This window comes from Ascaphus truei, chromosome 5 (genome assembly GCF_040206685.1).
Source record: "Ascaphus truei isolate aAscTru1 chromosome 5, aAscTru1.hap1, whole genome shotgun sequence".
In the NCBI taxonomy this organism is placed as follows: Eukaryota; Metazoa; Chordata; class Amphibia; order Anura; family Ascaphidae; genus Ascaphus; species Ascaphus truei.
The window spans coordinates 2,876,838-2,901,970 of record NC_134487.1 but is presented as its reverse complement, the minus strand read 5'-3'; the positions used below and the strand labels follow the sequence as shown (position 1 = coordinate 2,901,970).

General features: G+C 42.4%; 1 protein-coding gene across 2 annotated transcripts in view; it reads left to right on the top strand.

Annotated features, from left to right (window-relative positions):
- LOC142494786 (SH3 and multiple ankyrin repeat domains protein 3-like) overlaps window positions 1-25,133 on the top strand; it is a 156,379-nt gene that overhangs the window by 47,223 nt on the left and 84,023 nt on the right. For both annotated transcript variants that reach the window (XM_075599240.1, XM_075599239.1), the window contains exon 3: window positions 19,362-19,401. In XM_075599240.1, coding sequence (XP_075455355.1) covers window positions 19,362-19,401 — 40 coding nt within the window. The remainder of the gene's footprint in view (window positions 1-19,361; window positions 19,402-25,133) is intronic.

The following is a 25,133-nucleotide window of genomic DNA, read 5'->3' as shown; positions in this document are numbered from 1 at the left end:
GAGGCTTTCTCCTGGCAACCCTTCCAAACAAACCATACTTGTTCAGTCTTTTTCTAATTGTACTGTCATGAACTTTAACATTTAACATGCTAACTGAGGCCTGTAGAGTCTGAGATGCAACTCTTGTTTTTTTTTTTTTCAATTTCTCTGAGCATTGCACGGTCTGACCTTGGGGTGAATTTGCTGGGACGTCCACTCCTGGGAAGATTGGCAACTGTCTTGAATGTTTTCCACTTTTGAATAATCTTTCTCACTGTAGAATGATGGACATTAAATTGTTTGGAAATGGCCTTATAACCCTATCCAGATTGATGGGCAGCAACAATTGCTTCTCTAAGATCATTGCTGATGTCTTTCCTCCTTGGCATTGTGTTAACACACACCTGAATGCTCCAGACCAGCAAACTGCTAAAACTTCGGGTTTTATAGAGGTGGTCACACTTGCTGATGATCAATTAATCAAGGGTAATTGGTTAGCAACACCTATCTGCAATTTAGCATCTTAATTCCTATGGAAACAGTAAGGGTGTTGTAACAGGGGATTTATTCCTGTTCACAAATGTGCCTCTAATCCAGCAGTGTGGTGGTTAACTGCTGGTAGGCAATTAACTAACACCTCTTGGCTGATTACAGGTGTTAGAAAAAGCCTGCCTCTGAGACAGGAAGGGAGATTCCTTAGTCCACAACTGGGCTGAACCAAGGAAGGACAGATGTCTTGAGCGGCAAGCTGACAACAAGACAAAGGGGACAAGATTCTAAACCTGGAGTCTGACATTGCCTTAGCACACAAGGGTGAGGATCTAAGAGAGCAGAGAAGCTTTCCCTACAGCAGCCCAGCTAACAGATAAGACTTTTCTTATAAGACTATTATCTATGTCTATCTATATATATATAAATGTCTATGATTTGGGCTGGTGAATCGCTGGGCTAACCACGCAGTTAAAGTGAACTGGATCACAAGTGTATATATAGTCCAGAGTGGAGCGGATTTTGTTTGCTGATTTACATGTTTGCTGTGTTTAAAGCAACAGGCGCAATAAAGCCTTATTTTAATTTCACCTTAAAACAGTCTCCATTGCGTACCTCTGAACACGTCTCTTACAGATGTACTTAGTTTTTCACACATGGCTTCTCCATTTTGGCTTTATTTTTGTTAAATAAATCATGACACGGTGTAATATGTCATGTGTTGTTTCTCATCTGAGGTTGTATTTGCCTCATTTTAAGACCTGCTAAGGAACAGATGATTGTTGTTATGTCCTGATAAGTAAAACCATGGAATTCAAAGAGAGTGTACTTTCTTTTTCACACCACTGTATATCCTTGTAACACTCAGAGCTGTGATGACCAATTGAACCACATAAAGTGCATCTGATTTGATCACATGCTGAGCTTAAGTGTCTGGGGGAATCACATTTAAAATACTTTTTAGGCTGTTCCCAATAAAAACATCATTTCCAATATATATGGCGTTTGGGATGTGACATGCCACGTTATGTGTGTACCTGAGTTTAACTTAAAACTTGTAGCCCCCATTCCAGAAACCTTCAGCATCCATATTTTTCACTGGACAAGACTGAACATCGCACTGCCTTTGTAGCCAAAAATATATGTCCTCCACCGCTACAGTCTCAATATCAAAGACAATATTCACTTCCACGGTCACAGGGCGAGATACCTGGATAACTTTGAAATATTCCCATTCTGGATTATCGTTAACTTCTTTGTAACGAAACCAGAATTAAAGCTGACTTCATAGTTCCTGCTTTAGGAGCATGTAACAAAGCATACACTTCACTGGGTTGAAAGCCAAGAGAAACTTTGATCAAGTCTTTTCCTATAACAAATCTGTCCGGTATAGGAACCATATCACCCCAATAATGCAGTCTGACTATGTTCCTGCGCTTTCTGGCATCATCAAATGACATATACTGTAAGATGTACCTGGGCGTCTTGTACTCCATGCTGACTGGGGGGGGGGGGAGCTGGCTCAGCCGCTCCTGTTGGTTTTGCTGCAGTTCCTGCTTCACCTATGGACTTTGCTTTTGCCGCTCCTGTTTCTGCTAAGGGTTTTGGTGCTGCTGCAGGCTGTATGGATTTTTCTCCCACTTTAGGAATCTCCATTTCTTGTGCCTCAAAAGCCTCTACTGCTTCAGCGTTCTCCACTGCTTCAGCTATTTCCACTTCAGACACTTCTTCCTGTGCTTGGGCTGTTTGCTGCTCTGTCTCAGGTGTATTGCCAGCATTATTCAGGCTCTCATCCTGGGCTGTTCGTAGTGTGTCTGCCTTGGGTATAGCTGCAATTCCTGCACCTGTCTGTAACCTTCAGCTGCTTGCTGGGTCTCCGTGTCAGGTACAGTTGTATGCAGAGTTTCTATATCAGGTACAGTTGTATACAGGGTCTCTGTTTCCGGTGCAGTTATATGCAGAGTTTCTGTATCAGGTACAATTGTATACAGGGTCACTGTGTCAGGTGCAGTTGCTTGCGGGGTCTCTATGCCAAGTGTAGCTGCAGTTGCCTGTGCATTAGTGTGTATGTCCTTACAAATTTGTGGGATAACAATTTCTGTGACTCCAAGTCTCCTTTTCTCATGTTCTGCCTGCCTTTTACTCCTGGCTTCATTAAACCTTGAGCTGGTTTTAGCCGCAGTTCTCTTGCCTGTCTGGTTCTGAGTACTTTCAGTATTCTCCATTTTAGCTTCTTTCTGCCCAACATTTTCATTCATCTCTTTTTCCATATTTTCTGACTCTTTCTTTTGCAAAAGTTTCTGCACTTTAGCTTCCAGGGAAACTTTCTTATCCGCATTCAGATTAGCTTGAGACCTGGTTCCCACTCCTCTCCCTCCTCCAGGGTCTGCCTCCATCTTGGCTCACAGCTCCTCTCCTTCCTGTGTGTGAGGGGGGGGGAGGCTGGCACTGCCGTGAGAGGGAGGCTGGCACTGCCGTGAGAGGGAGGCTGGCACTGTTTCCATCTGTCTTTGTCTCCCTTCTGTGCATCTCTATTCTCATTTTTTCCTCTCCTCTCTCTCCCCTTTGTCTCTCTCTTTCTCCACTCTGAGTACAGCCGCGGTAGCTTTTATTTTAACACTTCTTGGCGGCGTAGTGGTTATATTTTCAGAATTCCACGCGCTTCACCGCGTTCATGCCGCATTCATGCCGCAGTCATGCCGCCCAGCACCCGCGGTTGATCGACGGTTGATCTGTTTAATTATAATGGTTCGGATTTAATTGGGAGCAATTCTTTGCGGATCCGCCAGGTGGCAGATATTCATGAATTGTAATGAATTCTAATGTGTACATGTAGACGGACGTTCACAGAGGTACACAATTGGAGACTTTATAAGGTGAAATTATAATAGGCTTTATTGTGCCTTTTCCTTTTTATGAGGAAACCATCCCAACACAGGGGGGGGAACAAAGCTTCTATTCACTTGGGAGTATTTCTAGTGAAATCCTATGCAATTAATTCACATCTCCCTTAGTAAAGCATGTCTCGCAGCCCCAAAACATATAGCATGACATAAGCAGATTTAAGCAGTCTCTTAATAATGAAAGTCTTATCTTTTAGCTGCTGTAGAGTAAGCTTCTCTGCTCTCCTGGAACCGCACCCGTGCGTGCACAGAAAATATCAGCATCCAGGTTTAGAAGTCTTATTTGGTGTCTTGCAATCAGCTATGCTGGGCAGAGCTCAAGACCGGTCAGCTCCAGAGATGTGTGTTCTCTTGGTCAGTCTCTCCTGGGAGACTCAAGAACACTCCTCTGTCTCCAAAGGTCAGCTATCATTCAGAGCTAAGGAGTCACTTCCTGTCTCAACAGACAGGCTTTTGTAAGCAAACTAGATCAGGCAGGTGGTGTTTATTAATTGACTACCAGCAGTTAACCACCACACTGCTAGATTAAAGGCAGTTTACTTGAACAGGGATTACTCCCCTGTTACAGTACACTACAGTACTGTACATGTGCTACAGTAATGTATCGTCTTGCAGGTGTTTAAAAAATACCACAGTGGTCCATTGTGAATTGACCGTGGTACTGAAGAAGTTACAATACTGTATAAATTTAGGCGTTTCATATTAAAAACTCAATGCACAGTGTCTGGTGTTCTATTGTCCAGAGATTGCCGAGATGAGTACACCGCCGCAGTACGTGTTCAAAAAGCCCGACATAACGTACGCTTATTTAATATGGTCCGCAATTAATGCAGCAGCTGATAAGATGGCCACAGTTGGTCAAATTTATCAAAATTTTATCGAAAATTATGACTTTTACAAATTTTCGCCAGATGCTCGTGTGTGGAAGCGTGCAATAAGGAAAAAGTTATGTATCGATCCGTGTTTTTCTCGTATTGATCCCGCACCCGGAGTTAGAGGAGGGTATTGGTGTGTTGCGCCAGATTTTTCCAGTATCTTTGATCATGGAGACTTGAAAAGGCGAAAGGTCATGGTAAAACCAACTAAGAATCGTCTGTCTCAGGCCAGCAATGGAACAGCGCCAGCGCCAGCACCGGCTTCCAATAACGGTCCGACCGTCAGTGAAAGCACGGGTTCCCGGTCACCAGGTTATCTGTCCCCGCCAGGATACCTGCAGCCTGAGCAGGATTTCACGTACAGATACCAGCAAGCTTGCATGTACCAAAAAGATTTCCAGCTTCATCAGCTGTCAATTACATGTATAATGAAGAATATGGGACTGGTGGCAGTGGCTCGGCGCCAACCGATTGGCAAAGTCTATGGTGAGTACCGCTGCCGTATTTTATTCTTTTTTTAAAATATCAATATCAATGCACAGTCAAGCGATTCTCCTGTAATCAATCGCTCTGCTTATGGTTATTTAGTTCTATTATTTTAGTCACAATTCGCGAAAATGTAGTCCAGCAATATCATTGGCTGAGCAGCTTCTACAGTAGATACTGAACAATTGGTGGACAGCTAGGCGCATGCGTGTACTGTACAGTATGTCTCATTGGGACCTTGTTGAAACGCATATGTGTGTCATCACATTTAGGCGCATGCGTGTATGTGAACGCCCCCCCCCCGAGAAAATTAGAAAATTTTAGAAAACACTGACATTTTTATAAAAGGTTGCACAATGAAACAATGAAACTATTTAAATAATATTCAACTTTGCTGTATTTTTAATTTTTCCTCAGAAAAGAAACTTTGTCATCAGGCGGAGAACGGCAAATGGAGGGATTTCGATAGATAATATCGCTTTTTGTAACGATGCTTGCACATTGATGAATCTGATTTAAAAATCCAAGTACTGGAGGCAACAATTTAGTGGCAGTGCCATTTTTATTAATTAGGATAGAATAACTGTGAGCTTTATAGAAAACCTGAAACAGTATGCTGTTGTTTTCATACAGTATACAATACTTTTTTACATACTGTATAATAAACCCCAAAAATAAAAAGTATGTATTTATTCTACAGGATACATTATGTGTATTCTATACCTGTACTGTATGTATTGTTTTAATACTGTTTTGATTTAATGCGCATGCCTACAGTGTACAGTACTGTACAGTATGCCTCATGGAACCTTGTTGAAACGCAAAATTCTTGTGTTTACTATAGTAACTAATCCTGCACACACTTCGACAGTACCAGTTACTACCCCCCCCCCCCCCCCTCACAAGCCATTCATGCAAATTCTTGTAACCTTCTTGACTGATTTTAACCAGCCATTACTGGCTGTACAGTATGTTCTAGAAACACTGTATTTTGTTATAAAAGGAAACACAATGAAACAATTTAAAAGAATCAACATTTTTTTTATTGGAGTAAGTAAAAACATTTATGGAGTAAGTAAAAACATTTATGGAGTAAGTAAAAACATTTATGGAGTGAGTAAAAACATTTATGGAGTGAGTAAAAACATTTATGGAGTAAGTAAAAACATTTATGGAGTGAGTAAAAACATTGATTTATAAATACAATTTAAAAGAACACAGAAGAAGGGTGACCCCAAAAAGGGGTCAGGGTGTACCCCACACAACTCCAAAAAAGAGGCTAGTATGGTATCCTGTTTAAGACAGAGAACTACACTGCAATAACGGGTGTAGGGGTGGTGCTGACGGGGATTGAGTAATGTTGTGAACAGAAGAAAGTCAAGCTCCCTATTATGTCTGGAGAAAAAATCCTTGTCTGTATTAAAATAATTTTATTAATAAACTGATTAAAATATATTTGCATGAATTAGCTGTGGTGATAGCTATTCCAATTCAATTTTAGGTCGTCAGATAACTAGTTCTATATGACTAAGAGTGTTTATGGTTGTAGAGGGCTACTAGCTCTGTATGTCTATATAAGTGTTTGGGGTAATAATTGGACTAATGTGAGATCCACCTGAACTATATATTAGTCTGTACCTCTATGTACACATACACTATATCACCAGACCCCCAGGTGCAGAGGTAACGGAGCCTGTAGGTCTGTTATGGTGAACCACTTGACAAACACAGGCAGATTACTCCTATGAATGGAGTTTAAATCACATAGCCCACTTGAGCCATAATAGTAGAATCTAACACTCAAAGTACAAGGAAATAGGATATAGTCAGAGCGTTGTGCTTCCCACGGTGAAGGCTCCGAAACGCTCTGACAGGAATGAAGCACCAGACCTCTCCGACTAGCCTGCGCACCATGTAGCAGCGCTAAGCGCGCCCAACATATGTTTCACCTATGTGGCTTCATCAGGGGCAGTTTCAAAGTATTCCTAGCGGGTTTTTATGTGCAATCATCGCCATGGATACTAATTAGTGTCAGGCTCTAATTGGTCCTAAGGCGTCGCGTCATCATCGTGCGTCACCCTCGATTATATCAATGAGGATATAGTGTTCCTTGATTCGTTGTTTTAAATCACCTGACTTTTAATTTGTTTTAATATTTTGGTTCATTGTATACTCCACTGCAATTATATTTTAATCAGTTTATTAATAAAATTATTTTAATACAGACAAGGGTGTTTTCTCTAGTGCGACATAATAGGAGCTTTTCTTTCTTCTGTTCACAATTTAAAAGAATCAACATTTTTTTTATTGGAGTAAGTAAAAACATTTATTATATTTATTATACAGACGAATAATCACGCAGCGAATTCGATCTCCACCAATCTGTCCTTCCAGGGCCGAGCCCTTGTATGCCGCAAAATGCCATGTATGGAGTCTCTCACGATTCTCATGAAATGATCTGTACTGGAATGATGGCGCCTTTCCTCCACAATAGTTATTCTTACATTTTCAGGAAGAGCCTTTTTGATGCGATTCCCTTCGTAATTGACATTGTGGATCCACCCGCAGTACAACTCGCAGCTCACGTGGTGTTTGAAGATGTACTTGGCATATCTCTGGGCTATACCACCACTTGCAAGCCTATACTTCTCCCTGAGTGGCTGGAACAGGTCGCGCAAGATGATGTCGGGCACCGTCTCAATGCAAGCGTGTGTGGGTGGGATTCTGAGAGCGGGTGTGCTTGTGGCAGCGGGCGAGGGTAGGTGGTCTGGGAGGATGCTTTCCTCCTGTCCCTCCTGTCTTTGTCACCTTATCTGTGCTGTCATCTCCTGGCGTGGTCTTGACGGGGTTGTCATGTCATCCTCGTCAATGGCATACATGTACACTTATTTTTCTGATGGAGGGGGTGCGCTTGGCGATGGAAGGAGGAAGGTCACATCCATGCCACCCTCCTGCTCCTGCGTCCGACATACAGGGGCAGGAACTCCAAGCAAACTATGTATGCCCGCTATTTCAGTCTCTATCTTCTAAATTGTGCTTATCCATCTTCTCCATCTGCTTATCCATCTTCTCCATCCGTATATTCATATTTAGCATGGTCTCTAAAAGAAGATCTAACTTTACCAGCATAGAGTTCTCAGGGATATCGACACTTAACCCATTCAGCATGCGGGCGAACGAGCTGGATCTTGTGCATGAAGTACTGTGGACATTTGAGTGGATGAGTGCTGGAGCGGATGAGATAGGGGTTCCCGGGAGAGCAGCGTCGTCGTGGATGGGAGGTGAAGGTGACCAGGGGTTCCCTGGAGAGCAGCGGCAGCGTGGAGTGCAGGAGAAGGTGGCCTGGGGGTTCCCGGGAGAGCAGCGTTGACGTGGATGGAAGAAGGTCGTCTGGGGGTTCCTGGGAGAGCAGCGGCAGCGTGGATGGGAGGAGAAGGTGGCCTGGAGTTTCCCAGGAGAGCAGTGTCGTCGTGGATGGGTGGGTTCCATTGGTTTTGCGTTCTTGATATATCAGCGAATTTCTTCTTGACATAATAAGGCCCATGCTTCTTAGCCCTAGCCTTTGGAGTCGTCAGAAGGTTTTCTTTATTAGTCTTGGCCTTTCGCTTTGGCTGTGGCTTGGAAAAGGCTTCCGCCTTTTGTTTTTTCGGCACGGCAGAAGAAAGCTGATTCCTGCGTCCGTAGAATCGGGGTTGATCTATGGAAGCAGATGGCACAATGCAGTATCTGGACAAGGGCAAGTTCAGATACAGATCATCGAGTGGTGGGCTATGCAATGTGTGTCACCTTTTATGCATGGCGACGAGGTACAGGTGTTAAAAGTGGGCGTACTCTAATGTGAGTCATTACCGTATAAATACACCATCCATTTTGTGGATTCACTGCACATTGAATACACATCGACTACACATCGAATATACATTCTTGTGCTTGTATTTCTTTCTAAACGCAGCAATGCCTGTTAAAAAGATGTCTAAGGATCTCAGCATGAGAATACAGGATATGTACAAGAGAGGACACCGATTTGCAGATATTCAACGCTGGTTAAGTACTTCTGGCCTCGTTGTACCAGCAGCCACCGTGAGCTGTCATGCCCACGGGTAGGCCAAAAATGTCACGAGGACACCAACTGTTACTACCGTGTAAGTAAAGTATTTTCAATATGTTTTCTTTACCGTGCAGTACTGTAATAGCACTTTTATTGGTTACATGGCTTATTGTTTTTAACGGAACCATTTTCCTAGCAATTATTAGATATACAGTACTGTACAATTTTTTTTTTATGTTGCACCTCTTTCCTCAATTATCATAACTACATTCTTATAATCAATTCATTTAAAGGCACCCATTCTATTTCAAAGTGAGTTGCACCTCTTTCCTTAATTACCACTCACTTCATTATTACTCATTATGACTCACGCACTCACAACCCCCCATTGCAGTACAGTTTACTGTTTACTGTAAACAGTATGACACACACACAAAGTACCAGTAATATTATAATTTATATCGCTGTATATTTATATAACTATATTATATATCTATTATAATTTATATCGCTGTATATAGCCCCCTCGCAATCCACCTTTAAGACCCACCTTAAGACACATCTGCTTAAAGAAGCATATGAGTAGCACTGGATAATCATGGACACATGACACAAAGCTTGGCCCCCTGCAGACGCACTTACTAGTATTCCCTCCTACTGTCTCTGTACGTTCTCCCTACCTACCAATTATATTGTAAGCTCCTCGGAGCAGGGACTCCTTCCTTAATGTTACTTTTACAGTATGTCTGAAGCACTTATTCCCATGATCTGTTATTTATATTTGTTATTTATATGACATGTATTACTACTGTGAAGCGCTATGTACATTTTATGGCGCTATACAAATATATACATACATATTTATATAACTATATTACTGTATATATATATATATTGCAGAATAAATGAGTTCTTCAGTATTAGGTGATACCTTTTTTATTGGACTAACAATTTATGTCATAGGACAAGCTTTCGAGAGTTCTCCTCTCTTCTTCAGGTCAGCAATACTGATATACAAATGATTCAATGGCTAAAACAGTGTAGAGAGAGGGGAAAAAAAACAACAGATATTTACTGTTGATAAGGTAGGGTGTTAAGTGTTTGAAGCCAGGGGACAGTGTCAAAGAAAGGTGGGAAGGGGAAGGGATGCTGGGGGGGGGGGGAGAGAAAGTGTGGAGAAGAATTGAGGCAAGCAGGATAATTACAAACAATTTTTTTATTATTTTATTTATAAAATATTTTACCAGGAAGTAATACATTGAGAGTTACCTCTCGTTTTCAAGTATGTCCTGGGCACAGAGTAAAACAAAATAATACATGGTTACAAATACAGTTACATAAATGAACAAGGTATACATTATATACAAGACATTGCATGCACAGTTAAAGAAAATATATATTATGAGCGTATGAAACAGTTACAGACCAGATTAAAGTGTGAGACAGCCTTAGATTTGAAAGAACTTAAGCTGGTGGTGGATATGAGAGTCTCTGGTAGGTTGTTCCAGTTTTGGGGTGCACGGAAGGAGAAGGAGGAACGTCCGGATACTTTGTTGAGTCTTGGGACCATGAATAGTCTTTTGGAGTCTGATCTCAGGTGATAGGTACTGCATGTGGTAGGGGTGAGGAGCTTGTTCAGGTAGCTGGGTAGCTTGCCCAGAAAGTATTTGAGGGTGAGACAGGAAAGGTGAACTTTGCGCCTAGACTCTAGTGATGACCAATCTAGTTCTTTGAGCATTTCGCAGTGATGTGTGTTGTAGTTGCATTGGAGAACAAAACGACAAATTGAATTGTAGAGGGTGTCAAGTTTGCTAAGGTGGGTTTGAGGAGCCGAGCCATATACTATGTCTCCATAGTCAATAATTGGCATTCGCATCTGCTGTGCAATACGCTTTCTGACCAGGAGACTTAGGGAGGATTTGTTCCTGTAAAGTACCCCTAGTTTGGCATAGGTCTTGGTTTTCAGGGTATCAATGTGCATCCCGAATGTTAAGTGGGAGTCAAACCTATTTGCCCAGGTATTTAAAACTAGTGACAGGTGTTAGGGTGGTGTTAGCGTTGGTTCTAATCAGGAGCTCAGTCACTGGAAGCTTTACAAATTTAGTCTTGGTCCCAAATACCATTGTTACAGTCTTGTCAGTGTTTAAAAACAGTTTGTTTTGGGAAATCCAGTTTTCGAGTCTCAAAAAGTCAGACTGAAGTATGTGTTGAAGGTCAGAGAGGCTATGACTGTGTGCATATAGGATTGTGTCATCTGCATACATGTGTATTGAGGCTTCCTTACAAGCTGTGGGAAGATCATTAATGAACACTGAGAAGAGTAGGGGCCCCAGAACAGAGCCTTGCGGGACACCACAGGTGATATCCAGGGGGTTGGAGTTAGAGCCTGAAATGGACACATGTTGGGATCTTCCTGATAGGTAGGACTGAAACCAGTTTAAAGCATGTTTCCCTATTCCAGAGCTCTGGAGTTTGTTAAGCAGGATAACATGATCAACTGTGTCAAAAGCCTGTGCAAAATCTAGGAATACTGCACCAGTGAGTTGTCCCCGTTCCATTCCACACTGGATTTCATTGCAAACTTTTAGCAGGGTAGTTACGGTGGAGTGTTTGGGACAAAACCCAGACTGGAATTGGCCAGGGAAATTTGTCTTGGTGTAGAAATCGCTTAATTGGGAGTGGACACATTTTTCCATAACTTTGGATAGAATTGGGAGAAGTGAGATTGGCCTGTAGTTTGAGACAGTGTTTTTGTCCCCACTTTTGAAGATCGGGACAACTCTGCAGTTTTCCAGGTCTTAGGGATATGGCCTGCAGACAGGATAGAGTTGACTATGGACGCAATTGGTTTGGCAATGGCTGGGGCACCAAGTCGTAGGAACCTAGATTGTAGTAAGTCGGGTCCACATTGGCTGCTTAGTTTTAGTTTGAGGAGCGCTTGCTTGTGTAATCTCCTCTTCAGATACTGGGCTAAATTGAAAATTGTGGGCAGTGTTGGGAGGGGGTGGGACTGTAGGGATACTCCCAGGATGAGATTCATGTTTGGGGTTTGTGCTGCGTTTCGCTAATAAGTTAGTGGCACACCCCACAAAGTAATCATTGAATGCATTTGCAATGTCAGTGGGGTTTGTCAGAGTAATATCCCCCTTAGTGATATTACTTGGTTGTTGATGGTTAGGAGCCTGGAATATATTGTTGATAACCTTCCAGAAGTTAGCTGGGTTTGATGTATTTTGGTGGAGATTGTCAGAGTAATATTGTGCTTTTGCATACCTTGTTTGCCTTGTGCACATGTTCCGCATGCATCTGTAGTGATTGAGATCCTTGGTAGTGCCAGTTACTTTGTAGCTTTTCCACAAGGCATCCCTGAACTGGTAGAGTGCTATAAGGTCAGGTGTAACCCATGGAAGGTGGGCCCCCCGTACCCTTATTTTGCGTAGTGGAGCATGGGTATCGCAGAGTTTTAAGAACTCGGATTGGAAATAGTCGAGCACAGAATCAGGGTCGGGAATTAAATCGATTCTGTGCCATGGGCAGTTGGTAAGGTCATCCAGAAACTGTTGTGGGTTAAAGTTTTTAAATGTTCTAGTGAGGAGAACTTTAGGGCTTGAATGGGGCGGTTTAATTTTCCTTACACAGTACACTATTGCATGGTCACTGAAAATATCAGGAAGGATGCCAGAGGATTGGATTCTGCTGGGGTTTGAGGAGAGAATCCAGTCTAGCAAGGAATGGTTATGCGACTTCAGGTTTATTCGTGTGGGTTGGGAAATGAGTTGCGATAGGTTAAGTGACTTGAGTTGTATCTGGATTTTGTGGTTTTTAGGGTCAAGCCAATTGAAGTTGAAATCCCCTAGAACTAGCAGCTCACTCTTCTCATTCAGAGAGGAAATGGAGGCAAGAAATTGGGTGATATCAGTCAAGGATTGTAGAGGGGCTTTAGGGGGGCGGTAGATGCCAGCAAGCAAGATGGGCTTAGAAAAGGGGAGGCAGATTTTGCCAACTAGAGTTTCAAAAGAGGGTGGACTTGATGGGCAATGTAACAGTGTAAATTGTAAGGTGTCGGCAATATAAAATAACACCCCTCCTCCTCTCTTTGACCTATCTCTCCAAAAAATGGAGTGTCCCTGAATGGCGATATTTGCATCAGGGGTTTTAGAGGATAGCCATGTTTCTGTAAGAACGATGGCTTTGGGTTTATGCATAAGGCACCATGTCCTTAGTTCATCCAGTTTGGGCAGCAGGCTCCGGATGTTTATATGGGCGACAGATAGCCCTTTTTGGAATTTAAAGGTGGAATTCTCAGGGGCATGGGACAGAGCTGAAATGGGAGGACCTGGGTTAGTTTCAACATCACCTGCTAGAGAGAGTAATAGTATGAGTAGAAATTTGGGTAGTTGTTTGCAAGTTGTAAATTTGTGGTGTTTTCCATTTGAGTGTGCGGTGGTTGGTGTGCTGGTTTTTAGAGTTCTCCACCAACATTCAGTAGATAGTGCAAGGCTTTTGAGTAGTCCAGGGTGTATGGTGATGTTGGGTGTGGGCCAGGATGGAGGAGTTTGTAGTGGATAGAGGGAGTAACATCTCCATGAGGCCAGTAGAAAGAAAAAAGTTAGAAGACATAGCAGGTTCATGATGCCAGAGGTAGGCAGTGCTGCATGGAGCTGTTGTGAGCAGAGTCAGTGTGTGCAGACTAAACAGCAGGTGTGTGCCTGTACCTTGTCAAGTGTTTTGCTGCATTGCAATGCTAGGGTCAATTCAGGGTTTCAGTGTTTTGTGCAGTCAGTTTTGGGAGAGGCTGCAGTGAAAGAAGTTGTAAAGGGGTGGGGGGTTAAACTATGCAGGCTAACAAGTTTGGGATCATAGTGTGATCTGAATAGCTTACCGTTTGTTGTCTTGAGTAAAAGAGTGTGCAGTAGATGCAGTCCCCAGTCACCTCTAGTCAAACTGTTTTTATCACTTAAAAACCTCACTTTAAATGCCTCACTGCCTAATGCAGTTCCTGCCCAATGCAGCGAAGGTGTTAGTATTATACACAAAAAAAAAGTCACATGACCCTCCCCCTCCCCAATCAGTCAGCTTGTTCCATTTGTTCAATTAACAGCACAGAGTTAAGAGGGGAAAAAAAAAAAAAAAATTACTTTTTACATTCAAACATACTAACTTATATATCAATTCAACAAGGCCAGATTCAGTCTTATACACAGGGTTTCAACATCAGGAACATACTTATATATCAATTCAACAAGGCCAGATTCAGTCTTATACAGAGAGTTTCAACATCAGGAACATACTTATATATCAATTCAACAAGGCCAGATTCAGTCTTATACAGAGAGTTTCAACATCAGGAACATACTTATATATCAATTCAACAAGGCCAGATTCAGTCTTATACAGAGAGTTTCAACATCAGGAACATACTTATATATCAATTCAACAAGGCCAGATTCAGTCTTATACAGAGGGTTTCAACATCAGGAACATACTTATATATCAATTCAACAAGGCCAGATTCAGTCTTATACACAGGGTTTCAACATCAGGAACATACTTATATATCAATTCAACAAGGCCAGATTCAGTCTTATACAGAGAGTTTCAACATCAGGAACATACTTATATATCAATTCAACAAGGCCAGATTCAGTCTTATACAGAGAGTTTCAACATCAGGAACATACTTATATATCAATTCAACAAGGCCAGATTCAGTCTTATACAGAGGGTTTCACCATCAGGAACATACTTATATATCAATTCAACAAGGCCAGATTCAGTCTTATACACAGGGTTTCAACATCAGGAACATACTTATATATCAATTCAACAAGGCCAGATTCAGTCTTATACAGAGGGTTTCAACATCAGGAACATACTTATATATCAATTCAACAAGGCCAGATTCAGTCTTATACAGAGAGTTTCAACATCAGGAACATACTTATATATCAATTCAACAAGGCCAGATTCAGTCTTATACAGAGAGTTTCAACATCAGGAACATACTTATATATCAATTCAACAAGGCCAGATTCAGTCTTATACAGAGGGTTTCACCATCAGGAACATACTTATATATCAATTCAACAAGGCCAGATTCAGTCTTATACACAGGGTTTCAACATCAGGAACATACTTATATATCAATTCAACAAGGCCAGATTCAGTCTTATACAGAGGGTTTCAACATCAGGAACATACTTATATATCAATTCAACAAGGCCAGATTCAGTCTTATACAGAGAGTTTCAACATCAGGAACATACTTATATATCAATTCAACAAGGCCAGATTCAGTCTTATACAGAGAGTTTCAACATCAGGAACATACTTATATATCAATTCAACAAGGCCAGATTCAGTCTTATACAGAGGGTTTCAACATCAGGAACATACTTATATATCAATTCAACAAGGCCAGATTCAGTCTTATACACAGGGTTTCAACCTCAGGAACATACTTATATATCAATTCAACAAGGCCAGATTCAGTCTTATACACAGGGTTTCAACATCAGGAACATACTTATATATCAATTCAACAAGGCCAGATTCAGTCTTATACACAGGGTTTCAACATCAGGAACATACTTATATATCAATTCAACAAGGCCAGATTCAGTCTTATACAGAGAGTTTCAACATCAGGAACATACCTGTGAAGAGAATGCAATTAGATCCATGTCATATCAGCTGAGGTTATTGGTTATTGGTCTTGCATGAAGAAAGTGAGTATATTAACTATATATATATTAACTGTAGTCTAACAGGTGTGATAGGGTGTGAGAAAACCCATGTCCGCATTAAGTGCTTTGGTTTTGGTGTCAAAGAGTCTTATCATTCTGAGTTCAAATGTTTTCCGTTCTTGGTGCTTTTAAACATTCCATTGAGGATTTTGATATTTAAAATCATTTATGGAATGATCTGGTTGTGAGAAGTGATGTCCCACAGGTGAGCAGTATCTTCCTTCTTCGTGATGGAGTATAGAGTGTCTGTGCATATTCATTCTTCCTTGTAGTTTTTGGCTGGTTTCCCCAATGTAGCAACCTTGGTCACATTTGTTGCACTGAATCATATACACTAAATTCCTGGATGTGCAGCTGTATGATCCTTTAACATTGAATGTTCTATGGTTGTGACTGGCTGTGGGATGTTGGCAAATGTGTTTGCAGAGTTTGCAGCATTTGTTGAAACCATAACCCTTTGAAAAAGTCGCCCGTGTGCGACGAAACGCATCAGGGAGCGTCATCACGCATTACGCACGGACATTATGTCATCACGCATGCGCAGAAGCCGCGTCCAAAACACCCAGTGAAGCTGCATGTGCGGGGGGCCATCTAGGCGTGGACCAGGATGCATTGTCATCTTCGATGGTAAAATAATGTACAAAGTCACATGCTGTTGCCTTATGTACTGTACTAGTGTGCATTATTTTGAGCACTTCTCTTTTCTTGTTACAGAATCATGAATAAAGTTTTTTTTCAAGAGAAAATAGTGCCCGAGATTGTGGAGAACATCACACGTGGATTCCCAGATGGTCACCGGTTCTTCCAGGACAACGATCCCAAACACACTGCGTCTTTTTCGCATATTCTTGCCTGTGGTGTCAACTGGGTGAAGACGCCAGCGGAGTAAGTGCGGTAACCGTGTCTCATTTTTTCCCACTGTTTACTGTGTATCTCTTTAACTAATTGTCCTTTTTTCCCCCTCCAATGACAGATCGCCAGACTTCAATCCTATCGAAATGGTCTGGCATCAGCTGTAGGATCATAGCCGAAAAGTGGCGAAACCCTCAAAAAAGGAGGAGTTGGCGAATGGCATACTGAGTTTTTGGAACAATGTCCTCACCGTCGAAAGATGTAATAAATATATCGATCATATTGCGACTGGGTTGCCCATTGTGATAGAGGGTAATGGGCATGCATCAGGAAGGTAGTAAGGTACAGTACTGTACTGTATGGTACAGTACTGTATGGTACAGTACTGTATGGTACAGTACTGTACAGAAAAAGAAAGAATGTCAAATATTGTTAACTTACTGTTACGCCGGAGTAGCCCGCAGACCAGACCTGTCCCTAGAACTGAGGTGGCAGGTATGAATACACACAGCGACAGAGCGAGGGACATGTCCGGGTTGTGGTATTAGATGGTGCCAGGCCAGATGGGGAGTATTGTGAGAATACTTGCCGGTACCGTTTTTTCCAGAAGAATGGTCGTTGCCGTTGCCGAGATCAGGGGTAGGAGATGTATGGAGGGATCGAGGTGAGAGCCGTGGTCGAAGGAAGCCAGAAGGAACGTAAACATGAACAAGCCGAAGTCGAGAACCAAAGGGGGAAGTTTGCCAAGCCGCGTCAAAACCGAGAGAATCAAAGAACAAGCACTGTGAAACACCCATACAAAAACTTTGACGAGCGAGGAAGCACAGGACAGAGAGGGTATATAAAGCTGGAACAGCCAACCAGGAGAGGGGGCGTGCCTGGAGGAGCCCAGGGAGCTTCTGTGCATTGGCTGCTGTTCTAAGAGCTCAGGTGACACTCAGCAAGAGCCAGATTGTACCCGTGCGGTGTTTGGGGGCGGAGCCTGAGTGGGGATAAGTTCATGGGCTGTTGCGTGTGCGCTGTAAGTCCAACGTGCGCATGAGAGGAAGCAACGTGGGATTCCGCGCCGACGGCTGCGGTGTAGAGCGTGGAGGAAGAACCTCATGGAGCACCCCACCATGCCGAGGGGTAAGTGATGAAGCTGAAGGGGTCTTGCGTGGTTGTAGCGGAAGGGTCTGAGCAGTGTAAGGAGAGAGCCGTGAGCTCCACCTGTGGTGCTGTGTGCTCACATTCCTAACACTTACAGTATCAAAGACAAAAACATAAATCAGTCCTTAAAAACGGGTTTATTTTATTTTGAATTTGAAATTAAATTTGAATGTGTGGGGTACTATTCTCCATGAAGGGCTTATCACAGGTTAATTGCAGTGTGTGCGAGATTAGTGGTTCAGTGAAATCTTTCTTGATGAAAGGCTCTATCTACACTAGTTAGTCGTCAAGAAGGGCTAATCAGATTAACATATTAAATTCGAGAAGGGATTATCACACGGGCGCATGTGTTACCGTAAACAAAGCCTCAAAGATTTCAAAGAATGGCTTCGGGGTTTGGGAGGGTGGAAGGATGAGTCATTCTCGCCAATAAAAATAAATACAAATGAATGGTTTGGGACAGGTGTCGATAAGAAGTTGAAATACTTTAGCCTTGTGTGTGTGCGGGGGGGATTACTAGTTCAAATAAATATTTTCAACAGGTCATCATAATGTTTTGAACCCCACACCCCCAAATAAAAAACACAGTACTATGCCACCCACCTCATAAAGTACGTACATGACTAGTGTAGATTTAAAAAGCTACAGTAGTGATTAATTCTCAGAATATCAAGAATTGTTATGCAAGCCCATTTCAATAACCGCATTTTTTTTTTAACTTCTATTTGAATGGGAAGTCATACACGCATGCGCAGAAATGTGATGCCACGCTCGGGAAGATTCAAGACAGAAAGCCATCCATTACAAATGAATGTTGTGGGAGAGGTGTACTGTACAATACAGTAGATAAGAAGTTGAAATACTTTAGCCTTGAGTGTGTGCGGGGGTGAGGGGGAGAGCGCTGTATGCTGGATTATCAATTCAAAGAAATATTTTCAACAGGTCATCATAATGTTTAATGTGCAGAAATGTGATACTGTAACATGCCTATGCGGTTCAACAATGTTCCAATGAGACATACACGCATGCGCATAAAATAAAAACAGTATGAAAAGGAGAGCAAGCATAGCAAAAGTATTGATTAATAAATAATACATATAGAAATGTTATAATGTTATTTTCGGAAGAAGACGTGACATTATATTTTTGTAATACTGTACTTCTCCCTAAGGAGCCTCATACTACTGTTAACAGTATAAACTCGGAACGTTAATTAATCTCTGCTTCAAATATAAATCTTACAATTTACAATTACTGCGCGCGCACACTCAGACTTGCAGAACTGTACGGCTGTACTGTAGGTTGAATTGCTATTAGACTTTTAAGTCATCAGCACGCGATAGCCCGCCTGAGTTTCTAGACGTATTGCAGTATTGCAGACAACGCTAAAAAAACGACCGCTAAGATATAGAAAACCGCAATGGAAAAAATGAAAACAGAGCGCGCCTGGCCGCGGTTATCAGAGCAGCTCGGTTTCGGCCACTTAAGAAAAAAGGCTGGCGCAGCTGTATATCTCCCTCCCCTCTTTGTGCATGTGTGTGGGTCTCTCCCTCTCTCTTCCACCTTTCTCTCGCCTCTGTGTATCTCTTTCTCCCCCTCTCGGTGTTTGTGTCTCTCTCTCTCTCTCTCTCTCTCTCGTATTGTAATATTGTATTAGTGACCTTCGAGTATACCTGTTGGCAGTTTACAATGTGTAAGTGATCTTTGAGGATCCCCGTTATTAGTTAACGATGTGTTAGTGACCTTTGAAAATCCCAGTTAGCAGTTAAATTATTGAGTTACAATCGGATTTCTGTGGATTTGACCTTAGAAAGTTGTTTTGTTTTCTTTAAAGGAACCGAAGTCCAGACGGATGTGAGCAGGACGACCGACAGGTACAGAGACTCATGTGTCCTGTCTGTGTCATTGTGTTACCTTGAAGTTGGAGGAACCGACTCAATGAGGCTCCATCTTAGTGTATCCCAAACTCGTCTCTCAGAGCATACAGTATAACTCACCTCTCAGAACATACAGTATAACTCGACTCTCAGAGCATACAGTATAACTCACCTCTCAGAGTTTACAGTATAACTTGCCTCTCAGAGCATACAGTATAACTCGCCTCTCAGAGCATACAGTATAACTCGCCTCTCATAACATACAGTATAACTCGCCTCCCATAACATACAGTATAACTCACTTCTCAGAACATACAGTATAACTCACCTCTCAGAGCATACAGTATAACACCTCTCAGAACATACAGTATAACTCACTTCTCAGAGCATACAGTATAACTCGCCTCTCAGAGCATACAGTATAACTCGACTCTCAGAGCTTACAGTATAACTCGACTCTCAGAGCATACAGTATAACTCACCTCTCAGAGTTTACAGTATAACTTGCCTCTCAGAGCATACAGTATAACTCACCTCTCAGAACATACAATATAACTCACCTCTCAGAGCTTACAGTATAACTCGCCTCTCAGAGCATACAGTATAACTCGCCTCTCATAATATACAGTATAACTCGCCTCCCATAGCATACAGTATAACACCTCTCAGAACATACAGTATAACTCACCTCTCAGAGCATACAGTATAACTCGCCTCTCAGAGCATACAGTATAACTCACCTCTCAGAACATACAGTATAACTCGCCTCTCAGAGCATACAGTATAACTCGCCTCTCAGAACATACAGTATAACTCACCTCTCATAACATACAGTATAACTCACCTCTCAGAACATACAGTATAACTCACCTCTCAGAGCATACAGTATAACTCACCTCTCAGAGCATACAGTATAACTCACCTCTCATAACATACAGTATAACACCTCTCAGAGCATACAGTATAACTCGCCTCTCATAACATACAGTATAACACCTCTCAGAGCATACAGTATAACACCTCTCAGAACATACAGTATAACTCGCCTCTCAGAGCATACAGTATAACTCGCCTCTCAGAGCATACAGTGTAACACCTCTCAGAGCATACAGTATAACTCACCTCTCAGAACATACAGTATAACTCGCCTCCCATAACATACAGTATAACTCACCTCTCAGAACATACAGTATAACTCACCTCTCAGAGCATACAGTATAACACCTCTCAGAGCATACAGTATAACTCACCTCTCAGAGCATACAGTATAACTCGCCTCTCAGAGCATACAGTATAACTCACCTCTCAGAACATACAGTATAACTCGCCTCTCAGAGCATACAGTATAACTCGCCTCTCAGAACATACAGTATAACTCGCCTCTCATAACATACAGTATAACTCACCTCTCAGAACATACAGTATAACTCACCTCTCAGAGCATACAGTATAACTCACCTCTCAGAGCATACAGTATAACTCACCTCTCATAACATACAGTATAACACCTCTCAGAGCATACAGTATAACTCGCCTCTCATAACATACAGTATAACACCTCTCAGAGCATACAGTATAACACCTCTCAGAACATACAGTATAACTCGCCTCTCAGAGCATACAGTATAACTCGCCTCTCAGAGCATACAGTATAACACCTCTCAGAGCATACAGTATAACTCACCTCTCAGAACATACAGTATAACTCGCCTCCCATAACATACAGTATAACTCACCTCTCAGAACATACAGTATAACTCACCTCTCAGAGCATACAGTATAACACCTCTCAGAGCATACAGTATAACTCGACTCTCAGAGCATACAGTATAACTCGCCTCTCAGAGCATACAGTATAACTCGACTCTCAGAGCTTACAGTATAACTTGCCTCTCAGAGCATACAGTATAACTCACCTCTCAGAACATACAGTATAACTCACCTCTCAGAGCTTACAGTATAACTCGCCTCTCAGAGCATACAGTATAACTCGCCTCTCATAATATACAGTATAACTCGCCTCCCATAGCATACAGTATAACACCTCTCAGAACATACAGTATAACTCACCTCTCAAAGCATACAGTATAACTCGCCTCTCAGAGCATACAGTATAACTCACCTCTCAGAACATACAGTATAACTCGCCTCTCAGAGCATACAGTATAACTCGCCTCTCAGAACATACAGTATAACTCGCCTCTCAAAGCATTCAGTATAACACCTCCCAGACCATACAGTATAACTCACCTCTCAGAACATACAGTATAACTCACCTATTAGAGCATACAATATAACTCACCTCTCATAACATACAGTATAACACCTCTCAGAGCATACAGTATAACTCGCCTCTCATAACATACAGTATAACACCTCTCAGAGCATACAGTATAACACCTCTCAGAGCATACAGTATAACTCGCCTCTCAGAGCATACAGTATAACTCGCCTCTTATAACATACAGTATAACTCGCCTCCCATAACATACAGTATAACTCGCCTCCCATAACATACAGTATAACTCGCCTCTCAGAGCATACAGTATAAGTCACCTCTCAGAACATACAGTATAACTCACCTCTCAGAGCATACAGTATAACACCTCTCAGAACATACAGTATAACTCGCCTCTCAGAGCATACAGTATAACTCGCCTCTCAGAGCATACAGTATAACTCGCCTCCCATAACATACAGTATAACTCACCTCTCAGGGCATACAGTATAACACCTCTCAGAGCATACAGTATAACTCACCTCTCAGAGCATACAGTATAACTCGCCTCTCAGAGCATACAGTATAACTCGCCTCTCAGAGCATACAGTATAACTCGCCTCTCATAACATACAGTATAACTCGTCTCTCAGTGCATACAGTATAACTCGCCTCTCAAAGCATTCAGTATAACACCTCCCAGACCATACAGTATAACTCACCTCTCAGAACATACAGTATAACTCACCTATTAGAGCATACAATATAACTCACCTCTCAGAACATACAGTATAACTCGCCTCTCATAACATACAGTATAACTCGCCTCTCAGAGCATAAAGTATAACTCGCTTCTCAGAGCATACAGTATAACTCACCTCTCAGAGCATACAGTATAACTCGCCTCTCAGAGCATAAAGTATAACTCGCTTCTCAGAGCATACAGTATAACTCACCTCTCAGAGCACACAGTATAACTCGCCTCTCAGAGCATACAGTATAACGCCTCTCAGAGCATACAGTATAACTCACCTCTCAGAGCATACAGTATAACTCACCTCTCAGAACATACAGTATAACTCGCCTCTCAGAGCATACAGTATAACTCACCTCAGAGCATACAGTATAACACCTTTCAGAGCATACAGTATAACTCGCCTCCCATAACATACAGTATAACACCTTTCAGAGCATACAGTATAACACCTCTCAGAACATACAGTATAACTCGCCTCTCAGAGCATACAGTATAACGCCTCTCAGAGCTTACAGTATAACTCACCTCTCAGAGCATACAGTATAACTCACCTCTCAGAGCATACAGTATAACTCACCTCTCAGAGCATACAGTATAACTCGCCTCTCAGAGCATACAGTATAACTCGTCTCTCAGAGCATACACTATAACTCGCCTCTCAGAGCATACAGTATAACTCACCTCTCAGAGCATACAGTATAACTCGCCTCTCAGAGCATACAGTATAACTCGCCTCTCAGAGCATACAGTATAACTCGCCTCTCATAACATACAGTATAACTCGCCTCTCAGAGCATACAGTATAACTCGCCTCTCATAACATACAGTATAACTCGCCTCTCAGAGCATACAGTATAACTCGTCTCTCAGAGCATACAGTATAACTCGCCTCTCAGAGCATACAGTATAACTCGTCTCTCTGTGCATACAGTATAACTCGTCTCTCAGAGCATACACTACTTCCTGCTGTAAGGAGGGCTACATTTTTATCAATATGAAGATTCATAAGTGGGACAACCTGATTCCCATACCTCACAGGTCTCTTTTTCACATGTACAGAGCTTTCCAACCCTCACAGGTCTCTTCACGTGTACTGAACTTTCCAAACCTTATAGGTCTCTTCTTCACATGTACAGAGCTCCCAAACCTCACAGGTCTCTTTTTTATGTGTACAGGTGTTTGCAATCCGTACTGGTCTCTTCTTCACGTGTACAGAGCTTTCAAAACCTCACAGGTCTCTTCTTCACATGTCCCCTATGTGGCAGGATGACCGTGGTTAGTGAGGAGACAACACAATTCTTCCGGTGAAATAATCTGCTGGTGGTTTTATTTGTCCAAAAAAATAACAAAATAATGGGTGCTCTGTCCCTTTAAGTAAAACAAAACATAAACCAAAAGCCTATCCCCGTTAGGGGAACTAACTAAACAAAGTTCAGTCTATCTACCTGGCTGACTAGCTAACCTAGACCAGCCCAACAATATTCGGTAACAACAGTTGGCTCCATACCTGGGAGCTTTATTCCCCCCGGGACAGCACAAATATGTGCAGCCTGTGTCTGTCTGTCAGCTCTCCTCTGTCCTCTCTCAGAGTCTGAGAGAGACTGCTGTCCCAGAGGCATTTCCTCTTCCTCTTTTAAAAGCAGGTGAGCTTACTCAATTCGGATCACCTGTGGACTGCCTAATCAGTGGGGTTAACTCCTCGTATACTGGAAAGCAGGCATACTGCCACCTCCTACTAATGTATGCAGAGTCTAGGACTCTGTCACATTTCCCCCTCCCCCGCGTAACATTACCGAGTGGAGCGGCCCATGCACCGAGACTGTACACCCTAGAAAGTGCGTCCGCAGTACAGTGCAGTATGTCTGGCCGATGCTGCACTGTGAAATTGAAGGGTTTTAATGACGGAAACCAGCGGGTAACTCCAGAATTCTTTTCTTTGTTTCTATGCATCCTCTGTAAGGATGATGTGCATGGTCTGTGATGAGGGTAAAAGATCTGCCTAATAGGTAATATTTTAAAGTGTCTGCTGCCCACTTTACGGCCAAACATTCTTTTTCTACCGTGGCATACATTTGTTCTCGGGGACACATTTTGCGACTTAAATACAAGACCGCGTATTCCTCATCTCCTACTAACTGGGACAGTACTGCTCCGAGACCTACTTCAAAGGCGTCCGTTTGCAGAAAAAATTATTTTGTAAAATCCGGGGCTACCAAGCCTGGGTGACTACAGAGCACTGTACGTAGGTCTAAAAATGCTGTCTCCGCACCACTGCTCCATTTTACCACCTCGGGTGCCCTTGTTTTTACTAAATCGGAAAGCTGTGTAACCCGGGTTGCAAAATGGGGTATAAATCGCCTGTAGTAACCCACAATGCCTAGAAATGTCCTAACCTGTTTTGTTTAAGGGGACGGGGCCAACTCTCAATGGCTTCTACTTTATTGAGCTGAGGTTTTACAGCCCCCCTTCCCACAGCCTAGCCCAAATATTTAGCTTCTGCCGAGCCGACTGAACATGTAGCTGGGTTGGCTGTAAGACCCGCCTCCTGAAAGGTTCTCAACACTGCCTCAACCTTTTGTAGATGTGAGTCCCAATCTGGACTATGAATTACCACATCGTCTAAGTACGCTGAGGCGTAGTTCGAGTGCGGCTGTAACAATTTATTCATCAACCTTTTGAAGGTTGCAGGCGCCCCATGAAGGCCAAAGGGAGAATCGGTATCCTGGAAGAGGCAATCAGGTGTGCAGAAGGCCG